This window comes from Sus scrofa, chromosome 3, assembly GCF_000003025.6.
Source record: "Sus scrofa isolate TJ Tabasco breed Duroc chromosome 3, Sscrofa11.1, whole genome shotgun sequence".
In the NCBI taxonomy this organism is placed as follows: domain Eukaryota; kingdom Metazoa; phylum Chordata; class Mammalia; order Artiodactyla; family Suidae; genus Sus; species Sus scrofa.
Genome location: NC_010445.4, coordinates 6,489,449 through 6,501,929, shown reverse-complemented (window position 1 = coordinate 6,501,929; position 12,481 = coordinate 6,489,449). Strand labels below are relative to the sequence as shown.

The 12,481-nt window shown below is 45.5% G+C and overlaps 1 protein-coding gene across 1 annotated transcript; it reads left to right on the top strand.

Annotated features, from left to right (window-relative positions):
• On the top strand, positions 1,913-8,896 carry FAM200A (family with sequence similarity 200 member A). The gene is given in 4 exon segments (XM_013995389.2): positions 1,913-3,355; positions 6,558-6,797; positions 6,799-8,117; positions 8,120-8,896. Coding segments are annotated over 3 exon segments (1,716 nt in total). The 5' UTR covers positions 1,913-3,355; positions 6,558-6,663; the 3' UTR covers positions 8,383-8,896.

Below are 12,481 nucleotides of genomic sequence, written 5' to 3'. Positions count from 1 at the left end.
AGAAACAAACAGTAGCTACTGTTTTCCTCCTGAGAAGAATATTCATTTAACTGTTCTTTAGATGACACAGATGGAGACAACCAACTCATAAAAGTGGAATTTTTGGAGTTACCATGTGGCTCAGCAGGCTCAGTATCTGGTGTCGTCACTACAGTGGCTCAGGTTGCTGCTGTGGCACAGGTTCAGTCTGTGGCCTGGGAACGTCCATGTGCTGAGAGTGTAGCCAAAAAAAAAAAAAGTTGTGGTTTTTAATATTGCTTTAAAGAAAATGTATGAGCAGCTATTCCCAAGGGATTGAACCCTTGACTAATCTTTCCCACATCCCCACCATTGCTCTGGGCGTGGATAGATATAAAAGAAGGAAAACATCACGCCAGGATTGGTACATATGCTCTGAGTGTGGCTTTGTCTTCCCTGACTGCTTTGCCTCCATCAGCTCCATCATTGAGGACTTCGAGGATGCCTTATCCATCAGATGCACCCTAAACCGAGGAACACATTTTATAGTCAAGGAGGCGTGACAGTGAGCTCGTAACTACAGAATTCACTGCACTTACTCATCACCCAGAAGCAACTAGCTTGATCACACTGTGGAATGACATGCGGAAGACTCAGCTCAGTTGCTGCTATAAGATACAGCACCTTGCAAAGTTACGAAGCTGCCCTCCAAGATTCAGTACATGCACTGAAGGTAGGTATGATATCGTGTCTGCAATAGAAAGACAGCGTGGATACAGGAACCCAGGGCTCAAAACAGGAGCGGCCCCTATTACCATCATGAGCAGCAACTGCCTTGTGGACTTTGTGCTTCCTGTGTCCAGTTTAGCAGCTGCTGGGTTACGGTCCTGATTCTCAGGAAGGATATTTCTTCTGGGAGGTACATTCAGCGTTCCACGGAACTGGAAACTGAGAATACCACCCGACCGCTTCCTTTGTGCCAGTATATTAGTAGGCAAAGAATGGCGTTATTATAAAGGCCTTAGGGTCCATTTCCCTACAGTCCCTCCCACACACAATACATAAAAACCTACCCACCAGCCACTGGATAACCTAGCTTCCTGGACCTTTCAGGCAGTTCAGTGTAGAGATGGAGGTGGGGGGAGTGGGAAGAGGGGTTAGACAAAGAAGAGAAACACATGCAGAACAATGTCATGGCGCTTAGAGGTGGCTTGCAACACTGGACAGAAATAGGAGGAAGCATCTGGAGAAGGAATTCTGGGAATATATTGTCTTCAGGGAGGACCAAAGATCGGGGAGCCAGCCAGCGATCAGGGAGCAAAGACCTATTCACGTGGACTATCCAGGAGCCACGGAGAAGGAAAAAGAGAAAACAGTGGCAACCACAGCCAGGTCAGACCTCGCAGCGAATGGAACATTCCTCAGGGCTTGCAAGGTTCTTCAGAATATCTCCTAGTCATTGGCAGCCTCTGTAGTTGCTGGGCCTTCCACGCTTGCCCTCAAACTTATCTCAGAACGAAGAGCCGAGTCACAATCATTCAAGGTCTCCGTTACTGCTTTATAAAAGGGGACATAAAAGCCATAATTATTGATAGCATTTTGACAGCAAAAATGCCTCAAATGCAAATGACTCTAATACTTTTGAGGCAGAAGGTTCGCTCAGGTAGTCAGTGTAGGCGCATGGACTTGGAGGCAGTCTTTGATGATTATTTGTGGCTTAAGGGCTCCAGGGAGTAATGAGGCTCCCACTGGCCTTGTTTTATCGTGCCTTCTCCACAGGCCTTGTTTACTGTAGGAAATGTACCTTCCCGACATGGACCTTAATCTCTAACCCACTCCTCAACCGATAGGAAAGGAATGAGAGGAAGGGTGACTTAGTCTAAGGGAAGAGAAGGACAAGAAAACCATAAACTTATGGGACATGTCCACCCCTAAAACCCCTATTGGGCAAGGATTGATATAGGTAACTGGGCAAGGCTAATGCAAAAAAACCAAACAAACACATTTTCTGGACCCCACGTTGGTACCCACTCCTGTCTTTAAGGGATGAAAATCCCTATAGGCCAATAGAGAAGGGGGGTCTTCTCCCCCCCTCCCAGCAGCCCTGGGAGCTATTTGCTTTCTTTAATAAAGACTTCGCTTGCTCGCTGCCTGTGTGTTCGCAGAGTTCATTCTTCAACTGCGTGAACAGGAACCGGGATTCCGGCAACATCTTTCCGGCATCAGTTCGATTGTTATCGCTCTGAAAATTCCCTGGAAACATGAGCCAAGTTCAGAATCTTATAACTACCTAACATTGGAACGAATGTCCGTTGCCTATTGAACCAATATTTGAAAATACTGTGTGTTGATGGAAAAAAATCTGCAAAACCTAAACGCTGAGCATTATGCTTTATTTGGCGGACAAAACAGAGGACTTAAGCCCCAAAGACAGCCTTTCACATAGGTCTCAGGGACTGCTCTGAAGAGGTAAGGAGGAGCAAGCATAGTTTTGCAGCAAAAGCCAGGTAGCTGGAACATCAAAAGATTACTATTAATTAAAGAAAACTAGACATCTCATGATTTTAGCTTTTTTTTTTTTTTTTTTTTCCTGCCACACCAGCAGCATCTGGAAGTTCCCGGGCCAGGGATCAAACCTGTAGCACAGCAGCAATCAAGCCGCTGCCATTGACAATGCCAGGTCCTTAATCGTTAGGCCACCAGGGAACTCCTGACACTTTTCTTTGTATGGGAAGATGCAAGAGTCTGGGCTCATTGAAACCGTTCCTTGGATATGCACCTTGACTGTCTAGGGCCGGTGTCTTGATTTTCTCCCTCCTGAATCCCCTCAGGGGGCACCGGTGGGGACAGCTGCAGTGGCTGCTGGCTTACTGGCTGCTTTGTTTACAGATGTGGCAGGTACAATTTTCACCCACATGTCCATTCAAGTGGCAGTATTTAATGAGGGTCCGAGGGGTGGGGGAAGCAAGTCCTTTGCTTTTGTGAAACCATTTATCCTTAATTTCACTCTGATCATCCGTCTGCATCTTTCAGTTCCTCTGCCACAGACCCACAGTCACTCTTATTGTTTGATAATAACTAGAATTAGTCTGGTTACTGCCAACAATAGGAAAGAATAGGAGAATAAGTATCTGAGCAGGATGGTAACGCGAACAGCTGAGCTGAGCAAAAACATCCCCAAAGCCGAACCCCCGGCGGGATTGGGGAACAAGGACGCAAAGTCCTCCCGCTTTCCTAGAGAGGACCCCGGAGCGCCCCCAAGGCGGGGGTTGACGCGCTTCCGGCTTTTGTGACACTCTGGGTTCCAGCGAGCGGAGGGGCTGGGTCCCGGTCCCTTTGATTCCCCAGAGGCACCTCCCTTTCGGTCCCAGCACCCCAGACGCCTCCGGGGTTCACGGTGAGACGTGGGTCCTGCGGGGGAGGACGGGCGGGGACCGAGGCGGAGGGGTACGGCGTGTGCTCCGCGACGCCCCTCCCCACGACCGTCCCCAAACCGGGTGGCGGGGCCGAGTTGCTGTCCTTCGCCGCAGCCTCGGCCGCAGGGAGCGCAGTCTCCGGGTCGAGAAAGCCTTGGATGCGAGCGGGAAGGGAACGACGTTCCGGTTTGTGGGCTGGGAGGAGGCCGCCCGCGTGTCCCATCTACGCCTCCTCGTCCTCGTTTTCACCCGCGATGACCCTAGTTCTCGTTTCTGTGCTCCCCAGGGGTCCCCATTTGCTTTCCTTCTAGTGAGGGCTTGTTTGTGTGTTTTTTTTCTCTGGGCGCCTAGGGACCGCGAGGTGTAATATGAGGAGGACCCTAGAGGCTACCGAGCCCCACTTTTTTTTTTTTTTTTTTTAGCGGACACGATTGTTAAGCCTCCGACGTGTTCGCAGATCTTCTGCCCACCCCCCAAATTCACCATCATTAATGGTGGCGATTAAAGAATGTTTGAAGCCTATGAATAAAGTGATTTGAATGCAATGGGAAAAAGGTTACTTAGACGGCACCCTCTGACTTTCCCTTTGTGACCTTTCTGAAGGCTTTTTTAAAGGGGGGTTTTGGACAGTAGGTGAGCTTTTCCGTTGTGGGAGGCAACTGTGCTGGCCTCGGAGGGATGAGTAGTGAAGGGAGTGAGTGGTGGGAAGGTGGGTGGGGCCCCTGGGAGACTGGTCACCAGGACACAGCTCAGCCAGCTGATGAGCAGGATGCTCTTAGGCAAAACACCAAGTTTCATATGATCTAAGTAAACTCAAGGACCCTTCTTCCAACTTGGATATCCACTGATAGAGGGAAATGAACCAGAAAGTCCAGCTAAGTCCAGCTAGGCCAAAGTTCTAATGCCCCAAATCTGTTTCCTCAAGTGCCACCAGTATACACACAAAGACGCTTTCATTGTTGAGAGAGGCGATTAAGTGGCAGAAGACCAAAGAAAACTTATTCAGGCCTGTGCTTAACAGATCTTATACAGTCAAATAAGTTGTGGAGAATGCATCATAGGCAGATCAATGAAGCCTTACTATTTGCTGGAGAAATAGGTTGGTTACATACTGTGATGGGAGACATATAAGTAACTTAACCCAAGGACACAAATTAGTTCTGTATGTTAAACTTGCGCTGCCAATATATTCCTTCCATTCTTAACCTGATATTTGCAATATAGTGGAATCTCTTTTTTGTGTGTCTTTTTAGGGTGGCACCTGCAGCATATGAAGTTCCAGGCAAGGGGGAGAATTGGAGCTGTAACCAGCAGCCTACACCACAGCCACAGCAACGTGGGATCTGAGCCCACTGAGCTAGGCCAGGATCCAAACCCGCATCCTCATGGATCCTAGTTGGGTTCGTTACCGCTGAGCCACGATGGGAACTCCATATAGTGCAATCTCTTCATTTCTAAATGACATGCCCTTCCAAGTATTGAAATACCAAGCCAACAATGAACTTGTTGAAACTTTCTACAAATAGGCAAAAAGTGTTGACATTGTATTCATTCAAGCAAATAGCTCCTGGTTGCAGGGAACAAAGTTGGTAAAAATAGCTCCTGGTTGCAGGGAACAAAGTTAAGTGACTTAAGGGCCACAATAAAAGCAAAGGACAGTCTTTACTCCTGAGGAGTAGCCTAGTTGAAATAAGGTATGAAAGCGTTAAAAATTAAATTTGGTGAAAGTTCTCAAAATATTACATGCCAAACTAGTGATGGAGGCAGTGAGCCTTGAGTCAAGAGTGCTGGGATGATTCATGCAAAATAAAGCCCAGTCTTTCCACTGTTAATTGTCCTGACGATGAGCAAAAAAACACTCCGGGAGGCCTGTCCAGATCCTGACTTCAGCCAGGACCTGGCTCTTTGAGTATCATTTCCTTTGAGTCCATTCTTTTTTGTTTGTTTGTTTTTGTTTTTTTGCCTTTTCTGGGCCGCTTCCGAAGCATATGGAGGTTCCCAGGCTCGGGGTCTAATCGGAGCTGTAGCTGTGGCCTACGCCAGAGCCACAGCAATGCTGGATCCGAGCCACATCTGCAACCTACACCACAGCTCATAGCAACACAGGATCCTTAACCCACTGAGTGAAGCCAGGAATCGAACCTGCAACCCCATGGTTCCTAGTCAGATTCATTAACCACTGAGCCACGACAGGAACTCCTGAGTCCATTCATTTTGACCCACACTGCCACTGAGAGACAAAGCCTCTAGGAACATGTTATACCTCATACCCTACCTTTTTTTTTTTTTTCTTTGTCTTTTGTCTTTTTAGGGCCGCTTCTGCGCAACATGGAGGTTCCCAGGCCCCCAGGCTCCGAAGCTAGGGGTCTGATCTGAGCTGTAGCTGCCTGCCTACACCACAGCCACAGCAACGGGGGAGCCGAACCACATCTACAACCTGCATCACAGCTCACGGCAACGCCACGATGGGAACTCCCCCAGTACCCTACCTTGAAGTCTTTGATCCAGATGTCAAAAACCAAGATTCCTTTTTCTTGATCTTAAAATTCCTGAGACAGAATGAGATTTTCAGACTATGTCGTTAAAAAAGAATAGAAATGAGTGAAGAAAATCAAATCACTGGAAGAAAAGAAGAGCAACACACATGATGACAATGTGAAAGCTAGAAGATGGCTATCAGGAAAGCTTAAACGGGTTTCAGTATTTTAAAAATATAAATAGGAGTTTTAATGTTTTTTCCCCCAGTGCCCCAGTGGATGGTCTGGTACGCTGTCCTTTGGCGGGAGCATAGCAGCATCGTTAGGACTTTGGGCTAATCTTTCTCAATTACTAAAATGGAATAACAGGAGTTCTGCGGTGCAGGGGGTTAAGGATCTGATGGTGTCACTGTAGCAGCTCCAGTGGCTGCTGTGGCATCCGTTCGATGCCTGGCCCAGGAATTTCCATATGCTGCAGGCACAGCCAAAATAATAATAATAATAATAATAATCGTGTTCTTTATTAGATTTGCATGAGTTATATGAGCTGTGTGTGTAATGTTCCAAACCGCCAGGTGCACAGCTAATGGGAATGGCAGTTACCATTCACCACCTCACACCACTGAGGTCAGTGAATTTCTTCGTGGACCGGTGTTGGCAGCATAGCGATACAAGGTTACCTTTTAACAGCTCTTCGCTTTTCCACTCTGCAGGCTTGCAAAAACTGACCTCCTAAATCATCAGGGACAGAAAGGACAGTCCTGCAGACAGATGCTGTTTGGACCAAGGGGGCCGTTCTTTGAACCCGAACAATGACTGCCAAATCAAGGAATGCTATAGATTGGTCTCCCCAGGAGATGGAAGGTGCTGTGATGGTGAAAGTGGAGGAGGAAGAGGAAGCAGCTGAGGAAGACTGTTTGCAAAGAGAAAGAAGTCAAGGGGCGAGCACCACGGCTTCCTAGTCGTTCCACAACTATGAATGAGAGGGCCTTATTATCATCATATTTGGTTGCCTACCGCGTGGCAAAAGAGAAAATGGCTCACACCGCTGCTGAGAAAATTATTCTTCCCGCCTGTATGGACATGGTACGGACCATCTTTGACGATAAGTCAGCTGATAAATTAAGAACCATACCTCTGAGTGATAATACAATATCGCGTCGAATCTGCACTATTGCCAAACACCTAGAGGCAATGCTTATGGCGCGGCTACAGTCTGGTATAGATTTTGCCATCCAGCTTGACGAGAGCACTGATATTGCAGGGTGCCCGGTGCTCTTGGTGTATGTCCGATACGTGTGGCAAGATGACTTTATAGAGGATCTGTTATGCTGTTTAAATTTAAATTCACACGGGACTGGATTAGATTGGTTCGCTGAATTAGAAAAGTGCGTGGTGGGTCAACATCAATTAAACTGGAAAAACTGTAAAGGAATATCAAGTGATGGGGCAGCACACATGACTGGAAGACAGAGCAGAGTTATTGAAAAATTGTTAGAAGCAACCCATCCCAGCGCTCCTTGGAGCCACTGTTTTATTCATCGAGAAGCTTTGGTATCCAAAGGAATGCCGCCAAGCCTAACGGAGGTACTGAAAAATGCAGTGAAAATTGTGAATTTCATTAAAGGAAGCGCATCCAATAGCCGACTTCTTGAAATATTTTGTTCAGAGATTGGCGTTCACCATACCTACTTATTGTTTCACACAGAAGTTCGTTGGTTGTCCCAAGGAAAAGTCTTGAGCAGGGTATATGAACTCAGGAGTGAGATTTACATGTTTCTCATGGAAAAGCAGTCTCCCCTGGCCACTCTTTTCGAAGATGACACTTGGGTTACAAAACTGGCGTACGTAAGTGATGTGTTTGGCATTCTTCATGAATTAAATGTGAAGCTACAAGGGAAAACCAATGATATATTTCAGTATCTTGAGCATATCCGAGGATTCCGGAAGACGTTATCATTGTGGCAAGCGAGACTGAACAGCGACCGCCCCAGCTACTACATGTTCCCATCACTGTTGCAACACATTGAAGAGAGCATCATTGATGGAGCCTGCTTACGAGAAATAAAATTAGAGATATTATCACATCTCACGTCTTTGTCTCAGACCTTAAATCACTACTTCCCGGAGGAGAAATTTCGGGCATTAAAGGAAAATATTTGGATGAAAGATCCATTTCCTTTTCAAACCCCAGAGTCAATCGTGGAGTTAAACTTGGCGCCCGAAGAAGAGAATGAGCTCTTGCAGCTCAGTTCGTCATTCACGCTGAGAACTATTACAAGACACTAAGTTTATCGGCATTTTGGATTAAGATTCAAGGTGAATTCCCACTGCTAAGTAGAAAGAGTATACTGCTGTTGCTACCGTTCACAACTACCTATTTGTGTGAACTAGGATTTTCCATCTTGACACGATTAAAAACAAAGAAGAGAAACAGGCTCAACAGTGCACCTGACATGCGGGTAGCCTTGTCTTCGTGTGTTCCGGACTGGAATGAACTTATGAACAGGCAAGCACACCCATCACATTAAATACAGCCTTTAGGGAGTTCCCATCATGGGGCAGCGGAAGCAAATCTGACTAGGAACCATGAGGTTGTGGGTTCGATCCCTGGCCTTGCTCAGTGGGTTAAGGATCCGGTGTTGCCATGAGCTGTGGTGTAGGTCGGCAGCTACAGCTCTGATTCGACCCCTAGCCTGGGCACCTCCATATGCCGCAGGAGCAGCCCAAGAAAATGGCAAAAAGACAAAAATAAAGAAATAAAATAAAGATAACCATTTGCTTGATGAAAGAATGTTCTACTTTATAGAATTCCGGGTAAAATCGGAAGAAACAATAAAATCAGAAACTCACCAGTTTGCAACTTTTAATGAAATAATGGATCTAGGCATGCTCCTAAGTGGCTACTAAAACTGTTATGTGAGGAGTTCCCCATGTGGCTCAGTGGAACCCAACTGGTATCTGTATGGATGAGAATTCAATTCCTGGCCTCGATCAGTGGGTTAAAGGATCTGGCGCTGCCACAAACCGTTGAGTAAGTCGCAGATGCAGTTCAAATCTCGAGTTTCTGTGGCTGTGTCTAGGCTGACAGCTGCAGCTCCAATTGGACCCCTAGTCTAGGAATTCCCATATGCCACAGGTAGGGCCCTAAAAAGAAAAAAAAAAAAAAAACCTGTTATGTGAAAATTTAGTGGAGAACGTTATTGTGGATGGTTGACAATACCTAGACCCATTAAAAAAAATCTTAATACCACAAAAAGAGATGTAACTGGATATTATATGCCTCCTGATATGCCCCGGAGGGAAGTGCTCTTCCTAAAAGAATCAAACTTAGGAGTTCTTGTTGTGGTGCAGTGGTTAACGAATTGGACTAGGAACCACGAGGTTGCGGGTTTGATCCCTGGCCTTGCTCAGTGGGTTAAGGAGCCGGTGTTGCCGTGAGCTGTGGTGTAGGTGGCCAGCGAGGCTCGGATCCCAAGTTGCTGTGGCTCTGTCGCATAGGCTGGTGGCTACAGCTCCGATTAGACCCCTCGCCTGGGAACCTCCATATGCGGTGGAGCGGCCCAAGAAAAGGCAAGAAAAAAGAAAAAGAAACTTAAAGTGAATTAAGATTTTAGTTCTAACTACACATTTTCAGAAAACACCAAGGACAGAGAAACATATTAAATAACACCATGATGATGCCAATCAGTGAACTACAGCCCAGAAGGGGGTTGGTAATTCACCCGGGGCTCCTTTTTTTGGAGGTAGACCAGAAAGACCTGGCGCAGAGCACCTGGGGCACTTCTTCTGGTCCTTGGCCACTGCTAGCCCAGTCCTGCAAGTGATCTACAAGGAACCAATTAACTGCGCAGAATTGGTACCCAAGTCTACCACGACCATCGCGGACAAGCCCGAACCAGAGGTGCGTAGTTCTGGGAAAGGCAGCTGGTACCCTACTCGCCCACCCACCATGAGACCTCGCTAGATCCCCAGTGCACAGGGGAACCAGGTAAATGGGGGCAATGCGGCCAATGAAAACACGCGCTCCTCCTCGCCCCCTTCCCCACTGCTGGGCCCCCCACCCTGCAAAGGCTGCTGGGAGAGAAGGGAGGAGCCTGTGTCGCTGCCAGACGTGCCTCAACCACACACAACCTGGACCCAAACAAAAGTGTCCGTGAGGCCGCAGCCCTGACCTAGAGATGCCGAAATTGAGGATTTTTGACATGAGAGATGGAATTAAATTAGAAGGTGAGTGATGGTGAAGGTCCCACAAGATGAGCGACAGGAGACCGCATCCAGTCGTGGGCCTGTCACTTCCTAACTGAACTGCCCCAGGTCTGCTGTGAGGCTATCCTTTTTATGTAGGGATGTTTTGCAAAGTCTCTATACATTACATGCTGTAAAATTATTGTTCTCATCACCAGACACGGTGTCCTGGGGAGGAAGGGGTGAGTCTATTATGTGTGCAAACCCTTCTTATATTCTTACAGTTTCAGATAATGACAAGGTCTGAAGTACCTTTTCAGACTATATGAGCACGCATTGTCATAGGATGGAGGCCAAGATCATTGGAGGAGAGTATTCAGAGGGCTGACAGACCAGGATGTTAGAGAAGCATTTATGTTTATAGAAATTACCGAGAATTCAGATGGAACTAGTTTCAAAGAGTCGCTGGTGATGCAGGAGATAAAATCAAGGAGAAAAAAAAAAAAAACAACTCCATCTAATAAACGAATTCAGCAAAGTAGCAGGATACAAGACTAACTTTCAAAAATCAGTTGCATTTCTGTATAACAACAATGAAATATTAAAAAGGAATATTTTAAAATACCTTTTAAAATTGTACCCCCCCAAAAAAAAATACCTAGGAATAAAGCAGAGCAAGGGAGGGAAGACTTATATGATGCTGAGAACTGCAAAACATTAATCAAGGAAATTAAAAAGGATTGAAAAAAATGGAAAGATAACCCATGCTCCTGGATTGGAAGAATTAATATTGTTAAAATAACTATATTACCCAAAGCAGATTTAATGCAATCCCTATCAAATTACCCATGACATTTTTCACAGAACAAGAACAAATAATCAAAAATTTATATAGAACCATAAAAGACCCATAATTGTCAGAGCAATCCTGGGGGGGGAAAAAAATGAAGTATAACTCTCCCAGACTTCAGACAATGTTACAAAGCTACAGTATGGTGCTGCTACAAAAACAGACTTACAGATCAATGGAACAGAGCAGAGAGCCCAGAAATAAACCCTGACACTTACGATTAATCTTGGACAAAGGAGGCAAAAATATACAATGGGAAAAAGTCCCTTAGCAAGTGGTGCTGGAAATCAGGACAGCTACATGTAAATCAGTGAAACTAGAACATACTCTCACACCACGCACAAAAATAAATTCAATTGGCTTAAAGAAACATAAGACACCATAAAACTAGAAGAGACCATAGACAAAACTTTGTCTGACATCAACCACGCGAATGTTTTCTTAGGTCAGTCTCCCAAGGCAATAGAAATAAAAGCAAAAATAAACAAATGGCACCTAATCAAACTTAAAAGCTTTTGCACAGCAGAGGAAGCCATAAAAAAATGAAAAGACAACCTGTAGAGTGGGAGAAAATAGTTGCAAACGATGCAAACAACAAGGGCTTAATCTCCAAAATACACAAACAACTCACAACTCAACAACAACAGCAACAACAACAAAAAACCAACTCAATCAAAAAATAGGCACTAATAAATAAATATATAAATAAATAAGGAGTTCCCATCATAGTTTGGCAGAAACGAATCTGACCAGGAACCATGAGGACGCAAGTTTGATCCCTGGCCTCACTCAGTGGGTTGAGGATCTGGTGTTACCAGGAGCTGTGGTGTAGGTTGCAGACTTGGCTTGGATCCTGCTACACTATGGCTGTGGTGTAGGCCGGCAGCTACAATTCCCATTAGACCCCTAGCCTGGAACCTCCATGGCCGCAGGTGCGGCCCTAAAAAAGACAAAAAAAAAAAAAAAAAAAAAAAAAAAGGCAGAAGACCTACAGAGACATGTCTCCAAAGAAGACACATGAAAAGATGCTTAACGTCACTATGAGAGAAATGCAGATCAAAACTACTATGAGGTAACCACCTCATGGCAATCAGAATGGCCATCAATAACAAGTCTACAAATAACAAACGCTGGAGAGGGTGTGGAGAAAAGGGAACCCTCCTGCACTACTGGTGGGCATGTAAGTTGGTACGATCACTCTGGACAACAGCATGGAGGTTCCTCAGAAAACCTAATACGGAACTTCCATATGATCCAGCAAGCCCACTCCTGGGCATATATCCAGACCAAAGTATAATTCAAAAAGGTACATGCACCCCTATGTTCACTGCAGCACTATTCACAATAGCTAAGACATGGAGACAACCTAAATGTCCATCAACAGATGAATGGATTAAGATGATGTACATATATATATATATGTATATATATATATATATATATATATATATATATAGTATTCCATTGTATATGCATATGTGTGTGTCTGTGTGAGTGTGTGTGTGTGTGTGTGAATACTACTCAGCCATAAAAAAAGAATGAAATAATGCCACTCACAACAGGATGGATGCAGCCCTAGAAAGACAAAAGAC